Source organism: Scomber scombrus, chromosome 11, assembly GCF_963691925.1.
Source record: "Scomber scombrus chromosome 11, fScoSco1.1, whole genome shotgun sequence".
In the NCBI taxonomy this organism is placed as follows: domain Eukaryota; kingdom Metazoa; phylum Chordata; class Actinopteri; order Scombriformes; family Scombridae; genus Scomber; species Scomber scombrus.
The window spans coordinates 15006758-15029473 of NC_084980.1; the positions used below are offsets into that span (position 1 = coordinate 15006758).

A 22716-nucleotide genomic window follows, 5' to 3' on the forward strand; every position below is an offset into this window, starting at 1 on the left:
CATTCAAATAGGAAAGCCATTGTGTCAAAAGAAATCATCTGGGATATATAAAAGCATGTGTTATTACATTTGTGACTTTACAGGATGTAGTAACAGGCACCATTAATGTGTCAGTTGAAGCCTCTCCAACCAGTACCAGTGCGTTTCATAGACTTTTTTCATGAGCTGCATTCCATTAATGGCACCAAAGGTACCACTAAGTTTTTCACTATTCACATTATTTTCTCCAATTACAATTTAATTACCACAAAAGCGCTTTATGTTTGCTGATCTTAAAAGTTACAATTTGATAATTTCTAAGTAAAGGCAGTCTCACCCTGAACCATACCTTTTTTCTTTCTTTTTTTTTAACAGAAGAGCACTAAAAGTACAAGTCTTGATTTGAATAATAGATTGCTTGAGATGGTTTGGCTCCTCGTAGTGATATACACTTACTCCAATTTATAGGGCCATGAGAGGCAATGGCTCTCACTGTTACGCCAGGCGTCTTTGTGTCATACAGATTATTTCAGCACCATTTTGTGTCAAGCCTCCAAAGCATTTAAATAAAGGAGATGATAACTGGCAGTTTGTCTGTAGAGGCAAATTGTAACAGCATGTGTATGTCAGTCATCCCTGGTCATCGTCAGGTAGAGGAAGGCAGAGAAGATTCATTGTCAGATACATTAATGTTGCAAACATTAAATTCACATGTGAGTATGAAAGGGCTTTGTACTCCAAAACCTGCACCACAAATAAAACATAAAAATAATACCAACTACATTAAAATTATGATTTAAAAAAACAAAAAAAACAAACATATATATTTTAATTTTTTTAATATATATGTATATATATATATATATATATATATATATATATATATATATATATATATATATATATATATATATATATATATATATATATATATATATATATTTTTTTTTTTTTAAATTTATTTATTTATTTATTATTTTTTTATAAAATATATTTATATATATATATTTTTTATCATAATTTTAATGATTGATGTACACTCTAACCCACAGATATTGATGCCCCGCGGGACCTGAAGGCCACAGATGTGACACTGGAGTCTGCTTCTTTGACCTGGATGCCTCCTCTGGCTGACATTGAGGGGTACATCCTCACCTACAGAGCTGAGGATAGCCCCATGGAGGTACTGAGCCAACAGGGTGAAATCACACACATAATTACACACACACACAGACAGAGTCATGGGTTTTCCTATAAGGTATTAAACTTTTTGTCTCACAGTTTTGAAATACAGAAATAAACCTCTTTGTGTCAGGGTATATTATTGATTATTATCCAACAAAGTGGAAAACAGTGTAGGAGGATGCATAAAACCTTTTAGTCGGCATCAGATAAGAGCAGAGCCACAGTTGAGATCCTGCAGCAAAAGAGGAAAACAACACTGGATTTTGAGCTCTGGCCTTGCGTAAGTTTTAAAACACCATTTGAATGTGTGTGTTAACTGTTTGAAGCAGACTGAGGCTGAGGCTAAAAGTGCGTGTTAAATTTCAGCACTATAGAATGCTGACCTCTTGTGGCCAAAAATGAAATTAAGGTACTAGAAGTAATAAGTTCACAGATGTTTTAAACACTCCTCTTAATGTAATTTCATCATGCCAGGAACATTGTATAGTTAAAATATGTATTATATGAGACTATTGTGTACAGCGTCAGTAAGATTCATTTTTTTTGTTTTGTGGTCAGACTGTTGAAAAGCAGCTCGGAGCTGGTGAGAGCAGTTTTGCTGTATCTAGTCTAGAGATGGGCAAGAGATACATCGTCACCATTATTGCTTACAAGGGAAACAAGAGGAGCAAGGTGGTAGAGACCATCTTCAGAACAGGTGTGTACTGTATGCAGATTCAGTCACTGCTATCATCTCCAAGTCTACAGATAAAATGCATGATTCTACGTCCTGTCACAATGTGTCACTGTCTTTTTTGTCATTGTGTTGATGTTCTATCATGTTATGCTGCAGTTTAACATGTGATTTTACATCATGAGAGTTACATGAACATTACTAATGTTCACTTAACATCCTCCTTCCTAGTTGGTCTTCTCTACCCATTCCCCATGGACTGTGTTCAGATCATGAAGAATGGCAATACGAAGAGTGGTATTTACACTGTCTATATCAACAATAACCGCTCCAAACCAATACAAGCCTACTGCGACATGGACACTGATGGAGGCGGCTGGCTGGTATGAATCATTAATAAATGAAGACAGAAGTTGCTACTGACATATCAGTGAAAAACAATAACAAACATGTGCTGTCAGTGAATATCTTATGCTTGTTGCTTTCAGATGCTGCAGCGCCGTACCACTGGCAGGTTGGACTTTATGAAACGCTGGAGACAGTACATTGCAGGTTTTGGCAACATGACAGACGAGTTTTGGATTGGTGAGTACTTCAATGTTCTAAAGGGTTTCCTGCAGACACTGAAACATGCAAATTTAATGAGTAATCGAATGACAGACAATGAGTCTCTTTTCCCTTTTTCCCATTCCCTGGCTGTCTGTTCCTTCAGGTTTGGATAAGATATATGAGCTCACCAATACTCCTACCCAGTATGAAGTGAGGTTTGACTTGGGCGTTGGATCAGAGAGAGCATACGCTGTGTACGACAACTTTCAGATCGCCCCGGTCAAGCAGAAGTTCAAACTCACAATCGGCAAATACAGTGGGAATGCAGGTGGGCTTTTGCTCTTAAAATCTTCTTCAAACCAAGCAATATAAAAGACAGAGAAGACAACATGTGTTTCATTGAAGGCTTATATTTTTGTCTCTGACACTTAAATAGAGGGAGTTACAGAGAAGAAGAGACTGTAAAAATGGTAATAACATAGAATATAAGGATTTCAAGCAGTGGGCACACCCATCATACCGTGGGCTGCTGACAAAAGCAAATACACACAAATAGCAGGTGGGATATTTCTTTCAGAATCTTATATTCAGTCAGTAATAGACAGTTGCTATATAGGGAAGGTGGTATCTGAGGAAGGCAGGGTTTTAGTAGGCTTTGAGCCAGACAGATGCAGACTCATAATAAGTGGGACGCTGTGGCTACACGTACCACAGTGTGCTGAGACAACATATACTGTGCTACTGTATCTCTCTATTTTTGGAATTTTATTAAATTTCAGCAAAATTGCAGCAAACTCTGTCAATATATCATGAGTAGAGGAAAGCTGAACTGCATTGAGCCACTTCTTTACTTCTTTAGTTTTGAACATTTCAGCAGTGCTAATTATTATTGTTATCACTGTTGACGATCCCTAGGTGATGCTATGACCTACCACCAAGGGCGACCCTGGACAACTGTTGACTCAGATAACGACATCGCCCTGGGTAACTGTGCCCTGACTCACCGTGGTGCTTGGTGGTACAAAAACTGTCACCTTGCCAACCTCAATGGAAAATGGGGTGACACCAGGCACAGTATGGTGAGTGACCAGGGAGGCAGCTCTGCACTGCTAAACTGGGGTTTAACAGCATTATGCCCGCAAAATGTGATTTTAAAGAAGAACAAATATTTTTTCCTAGATTTTCATGTCATGTCAAGTCAATATGATTCATATATCCCAATATCACAAATTTGCTTTAGGACATACAACACCCTCAATTCACATTTTAAAAAAAAACTCTGTAGAAAACTCAATCAAAAATTAGAACAAGAAAAAGGAGCACAGGATGAATCACTCCAGGATAAACAGACATATAGTAGTGTGTTGTGTGTACAGAAAAGCAAATTACAATATGGAAAATCAGTATGATGAAATCATGTAAATGCAGATCATCATACAGGCTCAAAATGAATGAAAAATACTGTTACTCTATTCGTAAAACATGACATCACAAAGTTTTTAGGTAACCGCTGATCTCAGGTGTAGTGAGCGTTTAGACTAATAGGTGGCAGTGAGTATTATGTGATGACAGATTTATATTTACCAAAGTTATCAGTTTCACCAAGAGACAGGGCTGTCAAACATGTTGCGGATCCCAAAATGGTATTATACTTGTCTGTGTGGCAAATAATGTTTCCATTGAGTGTTAGTCTAGATTAATTCAGCAGTTATTTGTTTCAGCACATGGTTTTGTTACAAAGTGTGGAAGAATTTTGCTGGGTTTTTTTCTTTCCATTTTTCATTATGTTTATTTCAGTGAACTTCTGATAGAATTAATAGTTACCAAATGCTGTTAATAGTACAAAATGCAACTCATGTTACTATTTGAAACTGCTGAAATGATGCACAAAAACACAAAAAATGAATAACTGGTATTTAGAATTCTTCTAATCCTACTTAAAAATATGCAAAACATAGATAAAAAATGGTGAGCAGGAGGCTGTTCCCTGGTCAGCAATCAAAGACAAATACACCCCAGCCCACTTCAACTAGTTTTGTTTTGGATTGTTGAGGTGAAGCAGAAATGGCCTGAATCCATCAGCTGTGATAAGAAAGCACATTTCTCACACCAGCTATAAACCATAAGTGTTTTTTACCAGGCTGATAGGGTAACAACAACAGTTATTATGTCTAAGGGAGACTGATACTGAAGGCAATGCCAGAGGATTTCTCTGCTCTTGTTGAGATTTCATCCATAATATTGCTGCTGCAGATGTCTGCTGCAATGTTTGTCACCAAAATGTAATAACAGTCAAAACAAGTTTGTATTCACATGAAATGAAGCCAGAGGCTGGTATTTATTAGTGTTTGTCATCCTGCTTGTCCGTCATGCCACCTGCCTCCTCTCCCCCTGTCTCTCTCATTTCCCCCCACCCCCTCTCTTTCATCACTCCTTCTATTCCTTCTATCCATATTTTTCTTTCCCCTTTTTCTTTCTTCGCTCCAATCTCTTTCTCACTCAATCTGTTGTCCTTCCATCAGGGAGTGAACTGGGAACCATGGAAGGGCCACCTAACACCCCTCGACTTCACAGAGATGAAGATACGACCTGTGGGAGCCTTGTCTAGCCGGAAAAGGCGATCGTTGATGGCTAGAGAGAAGAGCAGAAACACAATCCTCCAAAAGAAATAGAAGAGCACATTCTACTAAAACCACAGCCGTCTTCTGCCATGTCAACCTGCCATCATGTTAGAGTTGGGCTTATCTCCTCATATTTGTGCAGTTGAAAGAGTACAGTGTGGATCAGCTATAACCACCCATGAATTTCCACCTGTCTACATGCCTAAATGTCTCAAGTCTTGGACAATATGTACACTTTTCGGGCAAAGAGAGAATTGCATAAAAGCAATAGTAATTTATAAGCTGTTTTTCTACAATGAGATTCATCAGTAATTTCTACATTTAGTGTAATTGTGGGAAATAGGAAGCTGACTTTGAGTTGTTTTGAAGTGAACTGAAGTCGAACATTAAGTTGAGTTTAGTACATCAGTTATAATGTAATTGTAGTAAAACAAAAATTCATGTTTAACTGATTTTGGTAGAAATCTGTTTAAATCAGGAAACAGTTGATTTGAGGGAAATTGTAAACTACACTCAATTTCTTCTCCAATTACTGCATTCAATTTAAACTTTTTTTAAACTTAGGGCAGCAGCCCTGGTTATTTGTATAATATTTGTTTATTTCATGTTGTATGAGGAAACAGTAGTGGCTTGTCCTGTGTATAGTAGTATTGTCATAATAACATACATGTAAAACAAAGAAGTGGTACCAACAGCTTGTGTGTTTTTTTCAAGCATCAGGTGCAGACGATTAGCGAGTTAGTGCCCTGAGTTTATTGATCATGACGCCGGCTGGCTGTGTCACATTAGACTGCCGCTGTGCCTCAACACTGTCACATCACATTACAGTAGCTGGTGTGGGACAAGCCAGAGAACAACAATGGATGACTGTCTGGGATGGACACATTGCTCCTGATTTATACTCATATGATGGGGACAACACATATCAATCAATGTAATGTGCCCACATCAAACGTCAATAGGAATTAATGTCGTTAAAGTTTGTAACTTTATCCTCAGGAACTTAATGACCAAACTTGTTTTCAATCTGGAAATGTGACACATTTTATTAATACTCCCTTGACATTGACTTTATTACTTAATTACATTTTTTTTTACACTTTTATCATAAACTCTGTTGGTTTATGTGACAAGGACAGAGGACATCAATCAACCTTTCTGCTAATCTGCCAGAGTTGATTTGTAGTGCATGCCCCTCATAAATTGCATTCTCTAAAACGTCTTTGTAAGCCTTCATGGCTCATAAGGTTTTATTCCAGACAATACCTGACCAGTCTTTTCAAGGTCAGAAGTTCATAAAGGAATCAGAATGAATATCTTCTGTATCAATTGTGTTGTCAAACCAGCATTATAGCTCATTCATATTCATGCAACACATTCACAAAATTAATAAATAAAAAGTTTTTAGTGAAATGAGGACATTGTCATTTTACCCATTTAAGGATTACTTGAGTTTTACAAGGGCTGAACAATATAATTAATGAGCATGAGGCTCTATCTTTTTGCTTTACAAATTTGAATGAAAACATTGAGACTCTGCATACAGCAAGTGTTTGGATGATGGGACACTATGGATATGTCAGGAAGGATGTTGTATATTTTTACTATAACTGTAGTGCTATATAACTGTGTCATTATGTATCCACAATACCAATATCTGCAGCCATACTAGTAGCAGTTTGAGACTGTACATAAAGTCCCCCCCACTCAAAAGTCACTCAGTTGGATGACTGAGCTTCATTGTGCAGAGGTTGATATTAGAGGTCTGTTTTCACATTCATTTGCTAAAAGTGGAAGATTTCTCTGCACACATTGAATATCTAATTTTAAGAAATGGATCTATGAGCATGATTTGGACATCACAACTAGTTTGAAAACCAAGCCTGGTCCAACATTCAACTTACACAAGTATGATGTGGATACTGAGAATGGAATTTTCAGTGAAGTAGGAGACATCTTGTGTTCAGCAGTTCAACTTCTGAGTATTTTCAAATGTCTTCAAACATGCCTGGAGGACATCTTTAAGTTCAACAGTGCTTAAATGCTAACATGCTCAGGGTTAGCTTACAGGCTGATGTACATACCAGGTTTAATGTGTACCATTTTCACCATCTTAGTTCGGCATGTTAATATGCTAACATTTGCTAATTTGGACAAAGTGAAATTTTAACTGGTGATTAAAGGTCAGATAATCACTCATCAGCTTTTACCATTCATCCTGAGTGGGGCATAAATGTGTTGACCAAATTTCATGGCAATCCATCAATCAGTTGTCAAGACATTTCACCAGTAAAAACCAAATATGTCCAATGTTGGTGTGGGATCCAACGTTAGGATTCATTCTCAAAGCATGACTGTCTGGTAAATATGATGTTTCAATCTATCTTGTAGATGTGGGGCTATTTCACTGGATGAGTGAAATGTCAGGAACGTCAGCGGGATTCCACCTTTCAAGGATCATGAATGTCTGTATCAAATTCCACAGCAATCCAGCTATAATGTGTTAAGATATTTCAGTCTGGACCAAAGTGGTGGACTGACTGACTGACTGACAATGTCATCCCTAAATCTAGTCTTGATTAGTGTGTATAGTTTGCTGAGATTCTATTGTGAATATGTATTTTTAATATTTTGAGTTAACATTATTGATCTATTATGAAACCTGAGTGTCACCTTTAATCTGTTCCTGTTTTAACTTCTTGTTAGAGTTAAGCCTATTGTAAGACTAATGAATACATGAGTGCTGTTGGTTTTCTAGGACTGCAGTGTCCCCACAGTGAGCCTGAGTCATACTAAGTTGAGTTGCACTGACTGAGTTACAGGAACTGATGACTGTTCATCATGTCATAACAATCTCTCAGTTCTGTATCTCATGATCTGTAGACGGCTCACTGGTTGACAGAGAAGGAACCAAAACTATATTGGCTGGATATAAACCGCACACAATTCTTTTTAAACACAAAAAACACATATATCACATTTAATCTGTTCAAACAACACATCCGGAACAGCATTCCAAGGCCAAAAGGAAGAAGCAAAAAGAAAAATATTTCTGTGTTTATTCATCAAAATCAAATAGGCTGCAGACTAGCATAGCACTTCATTTCAACTTGAAACGAAGTCTCACAAAAGTCATTGATGGGAAAGGCCTTTTCAGCCACAGTGATTGCAAATTACTAAGGAGATTGGTTCCTGCTATTGCTCTGCAAGGCGAGGGGTTCTTTTAGTGCCAGAATAAACACAAAGGGGAAAAAGAGAAGTTCGCCCTTTCTCTTCCCCTCTCTCTCTTTTTCTTTCAGTCTCTCTCCTGGGTGTGTGTGTGTATAAATATAGTACAGTAGCATGCATACATACTGCCTGTGTCAGCCGGGTTGATACTTACGCCTGAGGTTCAGTGTGATGTATTTTTTCCATGACAGAAGGTGGTTGTAACAAGGGAGTGGTTGTTTTAAGGGGTAGAATGTGAATGGTTCATGGAAAGAGGGACGTGCAGTACAGAGACAGGTCACCAAATAGAAGAGATTTGCAGTTAACTTTAGTCAAAAAAGCCTATCAACTGTTGCACAGTAAAACAGCAAAAAGTATCAAAATCACTTAAGATTATGGTCTAAGTTCCTGCATTATGGGGTACATTATAGCTAGAGCAGACCCCTGGAGGTTTTTCCTGGTATTGTAGGTACACCGTGGGAGTGTTTCGATATAAGTATGGATGGATGTTTTCATGAATGTATTCATGTATTTCTTTTGTTTGATTTTCACTTGCAGCCATTTCCCAATATGAAACACTGCATTCTAGCTAGATGTAATATGCAATACCAAATATTAAAGTAGTGATCTAAAGGTAGCCTGTTCTTCTAAATTGTATTTCCTACATAAAAAATTAACAGTCACAGCTGTTTATATTCAACATGCGACCTGGATGATGCTATTTACGTGTACAGGTGGAGTCACAAATGTGCAGTTTGGGGAATTACATCATTACAGAGATCAGCTCTTCAAAACGGGTTGAGACCACTAAACTAAAGTATTTAAAAATCAACATACTGATTACTGTTTACAATTTATCACACCTTACTTAAAACCACAATAACGATAAGATCGATTTTACAGGTAGTTGAATCCACCTCCAGATTACCTGTCACAGTGAAAAGATATGTTATGAAAGACTGTTCTAAAAGTCACTTCCTCCAGCCTTTAAGACTGGAATAAACAAACATGTTGTTTACTTGATGAGATTTAAGTTATGCTAATACTCTGACACTGCTGAGCATCTCACGCAGGTTAAAAACCAGGATCCGTGACATGGAACAAATTTCCCAAAGTACATGTCTGAGCTTTAATATTGTCAAAGATGAACTGCTCCTCAAGCCAAACTGATTACTTGCATCAAAGGTTCCTCTGCTACGGCCATCAAACCGATGATGAAAATTACATGTTCATGAAGATCACTGGAGGCAGAAGTGCCTGTTAATTGCTTTGCTTCAGCAGCTTACAGTTTTGTTTATTTACATAGTTTAAACCGGAAGTAACCTTCCTCCATCACTTTATTTATAGAATTTAGATTTCTATTCACATATTCTTGTTTTTTGCCATCTACGAGCATTTTCTGTCATTCACTGCAGCATTCACTGTTTATCATCAATTATTGCTGTTTGAAGCCATGCAAACTACATGTCATGCTGTACATAAATGCAAAACAATTGCAGCTCTTTGTTGGTTGTTTTTGTTTTTTCTAACATTTCACAGTCAGTCACAGTTCCTGTGGTCTCAAGAGCAGAGAGTGTTAATGCTCTGCAAAAAGTGATCAGGAGCTTTGATGCATGCATACACTGCTGCACACAGTAAATACTGAATTTTGTAGGCATATTTCTCGGCAGCCACATTAAATTAAGAGGCAGGTGCTATATGTGATATGCTTACATATAAAGATTATGATTTGATGCCAAATTTCAAAGGCCCTGTTAACTTCAATTTATATTAGAAATAGAAAGATGAGATTCCACAAAGCTAGAAAAATACTTTATTTCTCTCCCTGTCATCTTCTACAGTGTGCTCTCCTTTATCATTGTATCTCTACATGTCAAGATAAATTATGCATACAGAGCAACCAATAAAGCCCAGCCAGGCACATAATTAAAAAAAAAGAATCACCTTAGCGTTTTTTTCAACTATGGAACAACAAAAACACATCGCAAATATACAATGTCATGCATAATTGGATGGGATCAAAAAAGTGGTGCTATCGTATAGAAAACTCTCCAGGATGTCATGTTTGCTGTTCAAACAGATGACAAATCTCCCCTCCCCCAAACCCACCTCTATTTGATTACAGCAAAACCACAAAGGGAAAAAGTAAAACATGTATTTTATATTTCCTCCCCTTGCCTCCTGATTTACATATAGTCCCTAGAAAATGATGTGTGAGGGAAGTGAGGAAAGTCAAAACATAGTGAGGTCCAACATGACTAATACTGCCTAATAGGTGTTGAGGAGAAAAGCGTGAATGGTGTTACATGTTAACACCTCAGAATAGTATACATTTATATCACAGGGTTGTAAAAACACCAACAATCCTCTAGAGTATGAAAACTGATAATGAGGATCAGTAACTCATGTGCACCTGCTAACTGAGTACGAGTACAGCTGGGGGCGGAATGGGGTAAATTTGAAAAAAATATCACTATGCATGTATGCCTGAGTAGTTGATCATTTTAGCAGGACCATAATTTTCCTGTCTGCTTACATTTTTCCTTGTAATTATATTAATTACACCAATGACAAAATACTGAAAGCTAAACGCATTTTCCCCACATCCTAAAAGCAAAATATCAACGGTCACATAATTGATCTTTTTCACCCGTCAATGCTCAAAATCTGTGATCAGTTGGGTTTTCTGATTACTGCAGCATGGGACCCCCAGCTGTGACTCCCTGCTTTTGCATCTCATATTGAAGTGTCAGATTCACCTTCTTAATGTCTTCTCAAAACTCATGTGCAAGAACAAAACCACAATACCACAGTGACATGTTCAGCCAACCTCTGAACATGTCGATGATGTTATTTCCTGGCATACCTCTCAGTCTTGGATTCGTATCTCTGATTAGCGATCATGCATCTCTACAGGGGCTTTATTTCGGAGGGCAAGCTTTCAAATTAAGCCCAACAAGTACAGTTTCTCTCTCTCAAACTTGAAGCAGAAGAGACAAATCCCAATTTCCGCACGGGACTGTATCTGTCTGAGCAGTAATGAAATGTGTGGGGCCTTTTTTCCCAGCAGCACTTGGGCAAGAAGATCAACTTAGTGCCAATGTAAGCTAATGCATAAAGATGACGATACTGCTGAAATGCTTCTGCTTATTGGGCTTTGAGATGTCATACACTTAAAAAATGAAATAAATTAGCCCTTCGGCACAATCCACTTGAAGCCTAAATCATTTGATTATTTCACAGTTTCTCTTCTCTTGATTTGAAAAAGGAGTTAAATTAGTTAAAAATATGCACAAATGAGGATTTTGCTGAAAAATTCAATAAATCATTATTATGTTTATTTCTCAAATGAATATAATCGAAATGCAACTGGGATTCAAACATTATTGATGTAAACAAACCTGGAAACATGATTGCTTTTAGATAGATAGTTACAGTATCTAGGGTCAGTCAGTGTATTAAGGGATTCTTTTGAGAAGTATGTTAGGTTTTAAGTTTTGCTGATGGATTTGTTTACATTTGGATTAAACATTGTGCCTTTAAGGCTCCCTTGAAATACTGCAACAGCAAATAACGCAAGAACATGAAAGATATCAAAATGAATGGAATTATTGTTTTCTGTTTGTTCAACAGTTTAGAAGGCTTTTAGTTTAGAAAGTGAGAGTCAATCATTGGTCTAGATTACAGCCTGCATGTGAAAAGTAGAAAGTATTACAGCCATCTGAACACTGGGCAGTGCTTAAATTGCTCTCTCTCCCAAATACAGACACAATGAATTTCACATGGAAGCTCTAAGAACAAAGTGCTCTCAATAATGCTGTACTTCTCTCACACACACACACACACACACACACACACACACACACACACACACACACACACACACACTCTCTAACCTACTCCCACAGGCACACACATACACACACAGTTTGCAGGTATGTATAGGCTTGTTTCTAGCATAGTTCTTCCTTTATGTACCACACACGTTCATACAAAATGGTGTAAACATTGCCATACAACCCCCACATATTACATGAATACAAAATGACAAGAATCTGTACACTGTACAATCTGTCCCCAATACAATGTGAAGTTCTTCCCATTAGTATGAACATTTCCTTAAGCCTCCTTTGCTTCCAAGATAGTCAGAGCTTTGAGTCAAAGCCTTCTGCACCTTTGAGACACTTCATTAGCTCCACTGCATCCACTGACCCCAAGATCAGCAATATTTTTTAGGTCCCTTTTTAAGAGGTCCCTACACCATGGCCAGGGCGACCCTGTCGGGTGTCATCGGCCCCGTCTTCACTGAGATCCACAAGTCTTCCGTATTGGCAGAATTATTTTTCTTCTTTGTTTCGGTTGCCATGGTGTCTCTGCAGCAGCAGCAGCAGCAACAGCAGCTGTTGGCATGGCGACAGCAGCAGCAGTGGCAGCACACCACCAAAGTGGTAAGGAGGACCAGCAAAGGAAGAGTTAGGAGGACCACTAGGCAGACTGTGTTGTAGACGCCCTGGTTGTGTTTGTCTGTTGCAAAGCTCCAAAGTTGGTTGAAAAAATCCTGGATGCTGTCTGTTTTCCCATCCATGGCTTTAGGATACGGGGCTGTGACTCCTTTTAATTGAGTCTGTCTGGCAGTTGTAAAGTCTCAATTAATCCTTTAGAGGTTTGTGAAGTTTATAGGACAGTAAATGCACATATTAGGCTGCTGGAAACACCGAAAAAAAATTAAGATTTGCTTTTAATTTAAGTTAAAAGATCTTTTATGTTATCTGGTTGCCTCTTTAAAGTTGTAAGATATGAAGTTTTACTCGCAGGTCAGCTTCAGTGCTTTCATGTGCTCGTGTCTCCCGCTGTTGATGATTGAATTTTAGATAGTTGCCCCGAGACACAGCTTTCTATCTGATGAGTGTATGAAGTTTGTGTGTTTATGTGCTCAGGCTTGTGTTGTTTATGTTAGTGGGAAACACTGGAAGCATGTAGGGTGATTTCATGTATGTCTCCTTCCTTTAAGTGTCCCATGAAGCAGACAACAAATCCAAGAGACCAAAAGAAAATCTGTTTATAAGATGGTTTTCTCTGAAATGGCACGGGTTGTGATGATTCTGATCTTGATGAAAGCTGTGAATCAGCAAAGTTTGTTTATTCCGTTTTCTTGTTCTTTGTCCTTCCCTGTCGTCTTGCCCTTTGGCTTTCGGTTTGGTTTAATCCAGTTGTAGAGAGGTGGTTCAACTTCTGTGTGTCTGTGAAGCAAAAAGAAATAAAGAAAGAAAACAGAGAAAGTGAGCATAGGCAGAAATTTGGTTTCCAGCAGAAAGCTCATCTTTCTCTCTCTTTCCCTTCCCTGCCTACAATCTATCGTTCTGTCTCCATCTTTAATGTCTCTACTCTACTGCTCTCCATTCTTGTCAACGTCAACTTCTGATTTTCAGCTTTCCCCTTCATTAATACTGCAGAGGAATCATTCAGGATGCAAGGCAGATCTCTCTAAGAGTCCCTCTGAGGAAGACAGGGGGCAAAAAGAGAGAAAAAGGAGAAATGGAGAGAACAGTGTCTGAGGGAGAGATAGAGGTAACCAATCTTTCTAAGAGTCCCGCTGAGAGTGCGACAGAGTGGCAGAAAAAAATGAGAGGAGGGAGAGAGGTAAGCTAGAGAGAACCCTGCTGCAGGATATGGCCGTCAAACGGTTCCCAATGGAGGAGATAGACAGAATCTGGCCTTAGTTTTCATAAATGTCTCATTATAACCTTTTCCTCTGCCCTCAGATGAAATCTCCCCTTAACAGCTCTCATGGAGAAGAAAACATGAGATTTTCAGCTGGTGTATAAGGGTTTCAAAAAGATAAGTCAGTCTGAGAAATAAAAGCAATATTGTTCCTTTTTTTCTAAGAATTTAGACTGTTTGATTAAGTCTGAGGCCTTGAGGCATGTCTTTATTTAAATAGTGTTAAACAACTATAGTTTTTCAATGAATTCAAACACCATTTGACTCAAGTATTTCCCTACGAGTGTCTGTAGCTCACGGCTACAGGGCTCCTTTGTATTCTAGATGCAGGAGGGAGAAAAGATTTTCATCTCACATTTGGCTGCTTCTCAGGCAGACAGAGAGAGAGGAAGATGCACCTGCAAGTGGAGAGCAAATAGATTTGGCGTGGATGTCGCCATGCGTTGCGTCTCATGTGTGAAATTGGTTTACCCACAGACAGCCCACTAACTTCCTTCCTGTTCATTTACTCAACAGGAAACTGAGCTCTTACAGCTAAGTAGCAGAGCATCACTTGAAACGTCAGAGTGAGAGCTCAAGAGTGAGCAGTTTCGGCAAAACCAGCGCTGATCTAAAATAAACCAACACATTAAAAACTCTATTTGTATATTTAGCTTGTTGTTATAATTTTTAACAACTGACCTCAATTAAAATTAAAAGCGAGGTCATAGAAGTGGCTGCACATTTTAGGCTAAGCACTCCTAGGCTTTGTGAGCCTCTGAAATGTGCACTGTTATTAGATTTCAGGTGCAAGCTGATCTTTTTCTAAGCCTTGCATCAAAGTGTCCGTGGTTTCCGGCCTAGCAGTCATGACCACCACAAAGAGATGATTAAGTTAAGCAGGAAAAAAACATATTTCGGCAAAACAAAAGTATGTATTTCTTCACGTTTTGAATTACTTCTAAAATAATTCAAATAAATTCATTGTTACAACAAGTGGACATGCAATTTAACTAGGGTATCGCAAATACAAAACCTTTCATTTTAAGGTTTGGATCCACTGCCACACTGACGACTGAGCTCATTGTTGGGAGCGACTGTGTCACCGCCACATTATTCGTGATTATTTTCTTGACTGTAGGTACATGCTGTTGTGATGAGTCTGGCTGAGCTCCATCACCTTTGTGTGCTCTCTGGTCTGAGTGAGCAACTCCCTTATATTTTGAAAACAATGTCAACACAACAACCCAGAGCCACTGAACAATACATGTTAGAGAGAGAGACAGAGGCCAGGAGCAGCTCAGAAGAGATGACTAAGAATGTATCAGAGGTAAAGCCATTAAATGGAATGAATAAGTCACTGAGTGTTATGATAATTACGGTCTGTGGCCAGGAACTATGAGATCATTGTAAGTTGTGTCTAAACATGGATGAACTAGTGTAGTGTTAGAAAAAACTAACACAGGAAATGAGAAAAAGATCTTATATCAATGATGTACTGATCGTATATAATCTTTCAATGTCCTTACTAACAAGGGTGTGTCAAAATAGTTATTTTATTACTGCAGAAATTTCACTCCCTTAGATTTTTCACAATTGAATGGTTTGAACTTCTCTTGATGTAAACACTTGAGTGTCTCTCTCTCTCTCGGCCATTTGCAGCTCTGTGAAAGATACTGAGGGTTTTCACACTGTAACTGCTGATGGCACATGTCTGAGCTGAGGTTAGTTTGTGATTTAATACAGGTAAAAAATTTAAAACAACAGCTCATTTTATAAAGACTGTATATCTTTTTTTTTTTTAACCATAAAAAAGTACATTTAAATTAGGCTCTAAATATTTCCCTTGCTCATGTGATTTCACTGAGATACCATTCCAAGACTCTGACCGTCTTCACTTTCTCATGACATTGTGCTCTCCTGGAGCCATTCATATACAGGAAAAGGCCATTCCTGGAGCACACAAAGCCAGGAAGGGGCTGAGAAAAATATTATGATTGCAATCAGTTTGGCCCTTGCTGCTTTTTTTAAGGAACATGTGCGACCTAAAAGACAAAGTTGCGACAGAAGGCAAGGCAGGAATCTTTAATGACTTGCCCCGAGCACACAGTCGGAGCAAAGCTCCTATCAGTCTGTATTATTACACAGTTTGACTAGACTCAACCAGCAACAAACTATTAAAGCAACGTAATTAATTTAAGTTTCATACCATTAGTATTTTTGGTTAAAACATGATCTATTATGGAAGCACAGGTGTTTCACTGCAACTAAAAGTCTAGAGGAGTACAGTTCTCCACATTGAGCGCACAAGTGCACAAGCATATTACAGCTCAGACTTGTGTCAACTTGATACCGACTGAGCAAAAGGAGCAAAGTGGAGGACATTCTTAGCAGAAGCAGAAGGAGAAGCTATCATTAGTAAGCACTTTCTGTCACTAAATGAGATAGAAAATAACTAAGAGCGTGTTAGAGTGACACACTATTGCACTCAAATACAGGAAGAAACTTATCAGTTTATCATTGTAACTTATCAAACATCCTGTCAGGTGTAAGTTCTGCCAAAACAACATTTTTTTAAGAGGAGCTTGCCACAGTATAAACAGTTTTGCCTTTGTTTTCCCAGGCTCACAGAGCAAAAAACCTCAACAGTTTCATACATGAACGCTCACCACTCAGAACTGTTTTAAAGTATTTCAAGTTTACCGGCACTCAAGATCTCTTTCAAAGCGGCACCTTACCCCGCAGGCGCTTGTGAAATGGCAGGTCAGGTCTCCCCTCCTGTCTGATCCACTCAGCTGCTAAAACTTCTGTTGTTTCTTTTTAGACGTCTGGCTTTTGCTCAGTTCTGGTCCCCCTCACCCAGACATCTTGACAAGTCTTCACTTTCTGTTCCTCTTTCCCTCTCTACCCTTGTTTCTCGTCCTCCTACTCCACCTCCTCCTCCCCTCTCTGTGAGTGTGTGTGTGTGTGTTTTGGTCACAACGTCACTGCACCCTGCCCACTTTGTGTAAGAATGGGCCCTCTGTCTTGTGCTTATGTGTTTCCTGTATGGCGCACTGGTTCTTGTGGTTTCTTTATTTTACTCAAACACACACACACACACACACACACACACACACACACACACACACACACACACACACACACACACACACACACACATGCTGAATGATGTCAGACAGAAGCACAGAGAGAACGTTAGGTAAACGGAATGAGAAATGTGAAATAAATTCATAAGAAGCCTTTATTAAATGTGTGTTGAAATGAATTCTCCATGTTAGGATATTAAAATAAATGTTCAATCAGATGCTCGGTTAAACCGACTACACCCAGATTATAAAGTGTGAAATTTGGTATAAAAAGGGGAAATGAAAGCTGCTAAAGTGTGAGTACCATCGCGTTAAAAATAATGTAGATGTAGATAAGTGATATGAACGAGGTCATGTGAAGTATACACACACATAAACACACAGACACTTTCTGTGCCTGTGGCATTGTGGTCAATGCCCTTTCAGTTCAGTCAAGCAAAAGAGGGTTTTATTCAAGAAGTAAGAACTTTTCTTAAGTGTTCTGCTTACATTAAATAGAATTCAATCTACTCTCCTGTCCTGAAAGGGGGGAAATTAGAAATGAATGTGCATTGACTGGTATATTGTATGTCCTCAAATGCTGTATGATGCAAACTTAGAAACATACATTAGACCAAATGCATGAACTCTAAAAACAGTTTAAGTCACATAACCACGATGCACTTCTGTTAAATGTTTTGCTCTCTGTCATTTCTATCACAGCATTGTCTACAAATTCAACAATTGAAACATTGTGTCTGATAAACCTGAAAGGCACACTTCCTGACCATGACTGGCTGAACATGCTGTGTGCTTTTTCATAGCTACAGGCATGGTTACATGAAAATTGATGAGACAAGCCTCACCATGTCTGCAGGTGTGTCTGAGCCATCTTAGACAAATAGCAACCACCCTCCTACACACACACACACACACACACAGTGTTGCACAGTGAGGCTATATCACAGCTGCTGTTGAGGCACTTCAGTGTCCAGTCACCTCGAGCGAGCGTTGATTAATGACCTCAGAGTAGCGCCACTTTCCATGATGAATCCTTATCCTTTAATCCTTAAATCCTTATTTACAGTAGTTTATATGAAAATGATTTCACTGTATATTTATTCTCCTGCCTTTAATTGCTACTGCAGACACACCTTCATGTAGAAGTCATCTGCTTTATACACACTTTTATACCTGTAGGGATCATTTGAAATCTCAGATTCTCTTCAGACTCTCTTTTTAATCATCCTAAAACACCAGAAATAATCTGTAAAAAGCTGTCAGAGACACTGATCTAGTGCAACAAAATGTATATTCAGGTCTACTTCACTGGCAGTCACACTTCAAGGTAATATTTTTTTTCATTATTCGCTATTTTTTGATGGAAATTGCATTTTGTCCTTACATATAAGAAACCTATTGTACCCTTCCCTTCTCTCTAAGGATACCTTATGTTCAAGTTACACTGCAGTAACCCTCATATGCGTACCATTTCCTCCATGGAAACCTTGCTCTCAATTTATACTGTGTTGACCCTGTACTAATGGATGTATAGCTCTGATATGGTTTATAAAAACCCTATTCTCAGTTGTGCTCACCTACAAGGGGACAATATATCCCTTTATCCAGCTCAGGTCTGTAGTCGAACAAATTGCAGGAAAGACCATTGGAGCTCACAGTGGATCACTGATCACACAATCACGATGGCAAAAAAGTGACTGTGACATTACCAGTAGCATTAAGTAAAGCCTCATAGAATTACTGGGCCATGCAGAAGGGTATTATAAATCATCACAACCTACTGGTCCTACCAATGAGGAGAGGTACACGCACTCTCACTGACACACACACACACACACACACACACACACACACACACACACACACACACACACACACACACACACACACACACACACACACACACAGAGTGAAATATGAGTTAACCCAACACTGTGCACTCTGTGAGTTTTTGAATGTGAGCTATAATGAAAAGTGACTAAAGGATTGCTGTAGTGGAATCTGACAAGTGTCCAGAAATAAAACCGGTCCCCCCAGAGGTAAACCGTTGCTGTTTTTCAGTCCTGTAAAATGTTTGGGCTCTGCACTGAGAAAACAGGCAGAGAGCAAGACGGAGAAAGAGATGATTAGTCTATATAAGGAGTTGCCTGTCTGCTCTCTCTCAGTCTCTTAAGGAAAGCCATCACTGAAGAGCTATTGGCATGTTGGCATGTAAACTTCAGGCTTTTACAAGGAGACCTGATTACACACTCCAACTATGAAGTCATTGTAAGCTATTTTAACATTCATTTATGTAACAATCTCAGCATAGTTATCCTATGACACATGCTGTATTCTGAGAATAGGCATTATGTTGAAATTCCTGTCTTGGTTTGAGAAAAACATACATTAGGGTCTGCTAGAATAATAAATAAAGGATGACATTGTGCAGTAAAGAAGGTGTTTTCCATAGTGCTTCATTTTAATCAATGGGGACTTTCTAGGTTCCTCTGTGCTCTCCAGTATTACCAAATACAGAGGAAGCTACATAACACATTGTGGGAGTAAAAACTCGCTAAAGAATTTTATGTTGTCATGGATATGTGAATTTAAGAAAAATTACTAATAAAATAGAAATATCACAGAGATATATATATATACAGAGACAGTGTTAAAGTAGATACATACAGCTACATACAGTAATAACTGCTGTGCTATTATCTTTTACAAACAGACTTTGACTGGTGTTTCCCACAAATAGAAATGTCTGATAGACACTCTTACAAGAAAAACACAGACACTGTCATGACCTTATGTGGTCATGGGGTAGCCAAAAAGTACAAGAAGGCACTTCCTTTTTTTCTTCTTTTCTTCATTGTGTGTGTGTGTTTGAAATGGCAAGACTTGTCAGCAGTGTCTCCTAAATGACTGGACAGTAAAATTACACAATTTTACTGTCCAGTGGACAGTACTGGACAGTAAAATTACACAATTGTACTGTCCAGTGTGTAATAGCAACATTTTGACACAGAAGGCAAGACAAATTAGACTTTCTCAGCCTGAACTGAGGAGAAAAAAACAGCTCTTCTTTTTAACCTTCCTATTGTGTTTGGGTCAAATTTGACCCATTTCCAGGTTTACACTAGGTGTCTGTCCGGGGGCGGTGGGGTGCAATCGGTCTAATAAGCGGCAACACAGAGTTATAAGGACGCTTTGCTCTCACGCACGCTGCACTTATAGTCACACAAACACACCCGTGCTGTCATTCTCTAGTGCGCGCTCTTGCTCGTTCACTCCAGATTCCGGGAGAATACGTCTCATTTGCGGGCGTCATGGAGACGCTATCAATATGCGGGAGACTCCCGGAACTTCCGGGAGAGTTGGGATGTCTGCCCACAGTATAAGTTGACCGGCTAATGTGTATGTTATTATTACTCATTGTTGAACATAACCGCTGTGAAACAATCAGAAAATAACGTGTTATTGATCTGATTCACCACCTTCTTAGTGTCACCGCGCCCTCCCTCTTCATCCACTCTACCTCACTCCACCACAGTTAACACAACATCGTCTTGTAGCAGCTCTCTGACGGAGCAACTCTGTCCGCCATTCAGTGTTTTGAACTTTTATGAATAACAGCGAGGCGGAATAAAGTAGTAGTATTCCCGCATTGAACAGACTGTCTGAGAGCAAAGGAGAACGTCACTGTCTCACACACACACACACACACACACACACACACACACACACACACACACACACACACAGTGAGTTGAGTGCTGTGTGACAGAGACAGTGGTGTAGAGTTGTCTGACTCCGTAAATGTTCAGCCATCTCCATCTTTCAAAGGCATCTCCTATACATACCCTTGTTTAGTTTCTCAAGTTGTCACGACGTATTTGAGAGTCATAATGAGGCTTTTTTGGTTTTGTTACATCAGTTGTCGGAGGCTTTATGCCCCTGGTAGGGTCACCCAAGGCAAACAGGTCCGGGGGGAGGGACCAGACAAAGTGTAGCTCACAAGACCCCTTATGATGAGTGAAACATATGGTCCTTTGTTTCCCTTGCCCGGACGCAGGTCACCGGGGCCCCCCTGGAGCCAGGCCTGGGGGTGGGGCTCGATGGCGAGCGCCTGGTGGCCGGGCCTGCACCCATGGGGCCCGGCTGGGCACAGCCCAAAGAGAAAACATGGGACCCCCTTCCAGTGGACCCACCACCTGTAGGAGGGGCCAAAGGGGTCGGGTGCAATGTGAGCTGGGCAGCGGCCGAAAGCGGGGACCTTGGCGGTCTGATCCTCGGCTGCAGAAGCTAGCTCTAGGGACGTGGAATTTCACCTCTCTGGCGGGGAAGGAGCCTGAGCTGGTGCGCGAAGTTCCGGCTAGATATAGTCGGCCTCACCTCGACGCATAGCAAGGGCTCTGGAACCAGTCTTCTCGAGAGGGGTTGGACTCTCGTCCACTCTGGAGTTGCCACTGGTGAGAGGCGCCGGGCACGAGTGGCAATACTTATTGCCCCTCGGCTTGGTGCCTGTATGTTGGAGTTTACCCCGGTAGATGAGAGGGTAGCCTCCCTCCGCCTTCGGGTGGGGGGCGGATCCTGACTGTTGTTTGTGCCTATGGCCCAAACGGCAGTTCTGAGTATCCACCCTTTCTGGACTCCTTGGAGGGGGTGCTGGAAAGTGCTCCCTCTGGGGATTCCATCATTCTGCTGGGGGACTTCAACGCTCACGTCGGCAGCGACAGTGAGACCTGGAAGGGTGTGATTTGGAGGAACGGACCCCCGATCTGAACCTGAGCGGTGTTTTGTTATTGGACTTCTGTGCTCGTCACAGATTGTCCATAACGAACACCATATTCAAGCATAAGGGTGTCCATATGTGCACTTGGCACCAGGACACCCTAGGCCGCAGTTCGATGATTGACATTGTAGTCGTGTCGTTGGACTTGCGGCCGCATGTCTTGGACACTCAGGCAAAGAGATGGGGCGGAGCTGTCAACTGATCACCACCTGGTGGTGAGATGGCTCCGATGGTGGGGGAGGATGCCGGTCAGACCCGGCAGGCCCAAACGTATTGTGAGGGTCTGCTGGGAACGTCTGGCAGAGTCTCCTGTCAGAGAGAGTTTCAACTCCCACCTCCGGGGAGGCTTTGACCATGTACCAGGGGAGGCGGGGGACATTGAGTCCGAGTGGGCCATGTTCCGTGCCTCCATTGTCGGGGCGGCCGACCGTTGCTGTGGCCGTAAGGTGGTCGGTGCCTGTCGTGGCAGCAACACTCGAACCCGCTGGTGGACACCGGCTGTGAGGGATGCCGTCAAGCTGAAGAAGGAGTCCTATAAGGCCTTTTTGGCCTGTGGGACTCCGGAGTGCAGCTGCGGCGGTCGCTGAGGCAAAAACCCGGACATGGGAGGAGTTCGGTGAGGCCATGGAGAATGACTTTCGGACGGCTTCGAAGAGGTTCTGGACCACCATCCGGCGTCTTAGGAGGGGGAAACAGTGCACCGTCAACACTCCGGTAAGGAAGCAGGGCCTGGGGACCCAGGTGTGGGCTCTTCTATCTCTGGGGCTGAGGTCACTGAGGTGGTCAAAAAGCTCCTCGGTGGCAGGGCCCCGGGGATGGATGAGATCCGCCCGGAGTTCCTCAATGCCCTGGATGTTGTGGGGCTGTCATGGTTGACACGTCTCTGCAACATCGCATGGACATTGGGGGCAGTGCCTCTGGATTGGCAAACTGGGG

General features: G+C 40.5%; 3 protein-coding genes across 4 annotated transcripts in view; 1 reads left to right on the forward strand and 2 right to left on the reverse strand.

The window, feature by feature from the left end:
* The window catches only part of tnn (tenascin N), a 29672-nt gene extending 24614 nt beyond the window's left edge, over nt 1-5058 (forward strand). The window contains exons 14-20 of the mRNA XM_062429252.1: nt 1032-1162; nt 1723-1861; nt 2069-2220; nt 2326-2422; nt 2550-2714; nt 3302-3465; nt 4909-5058. Coding sequence (XP_062285236.1) covers nt 1032-1162; nt 1723-1861; nt 2069-2220; nt 2326-2422; nt 2550-2714; nt 3302-3465; nt 4909-5058 — 998 coding nt within the window. The remainder of the gene's footprint in view (nt 1-1031; nt 1163-1722; nt 1862-2068; nt 2221-2325; nt 2423-2549; nt 2715-3301; nt 3466-4908) is intronic.
* eif2b3 (eukaryotic translation initiation factor 2B, subunit 3 gamma) overlaps nt 1-22716 on the reverse strand; it is a 449880-nt gene that overhangs the window by 184028 nt on the left and 243136 nt on the right. The window lies entirely within an intron of this gene.
* On the reverse strand, nt 9929-16833 carry LOC133990547 (uncharacterized protein KIAA0040). 2 transcript variants are annotated; one of them, XM_062428890.1, is made up of 2 exons: nt 16653-16833; nt 9929-13454 (listed from the first exon to the last, which is right to left on the reverse strand). In XM_062428890.1, the coding sequence occupies exon 2, from the start codon at nt 12797-12799 to the stop codon at nt 12470-12472; it is 330 nt and encodes a 109-aa protein (XP_062284874.1). In that variant the 5' UTR covers nt 12800-13454; nt 16653-16833; the 3' UTR covers nt 9929-12469. The 2 variants fall into 2 exon arrangements, with proteins under 2 accessions (XP_062284874.1, XP_062284875.1); XM_062428891.1 differs by having other exon boundaries at nt 16618-16833.

Coding starts and splice junctions, on each gene's coding strand:
- LOC133990547 (XM_062428890.1), bottom strand. CDS start 12,799: ATGGATGGGAAAACAGACAGCATCCAGGATTTTTTCAACCAACTTTGG.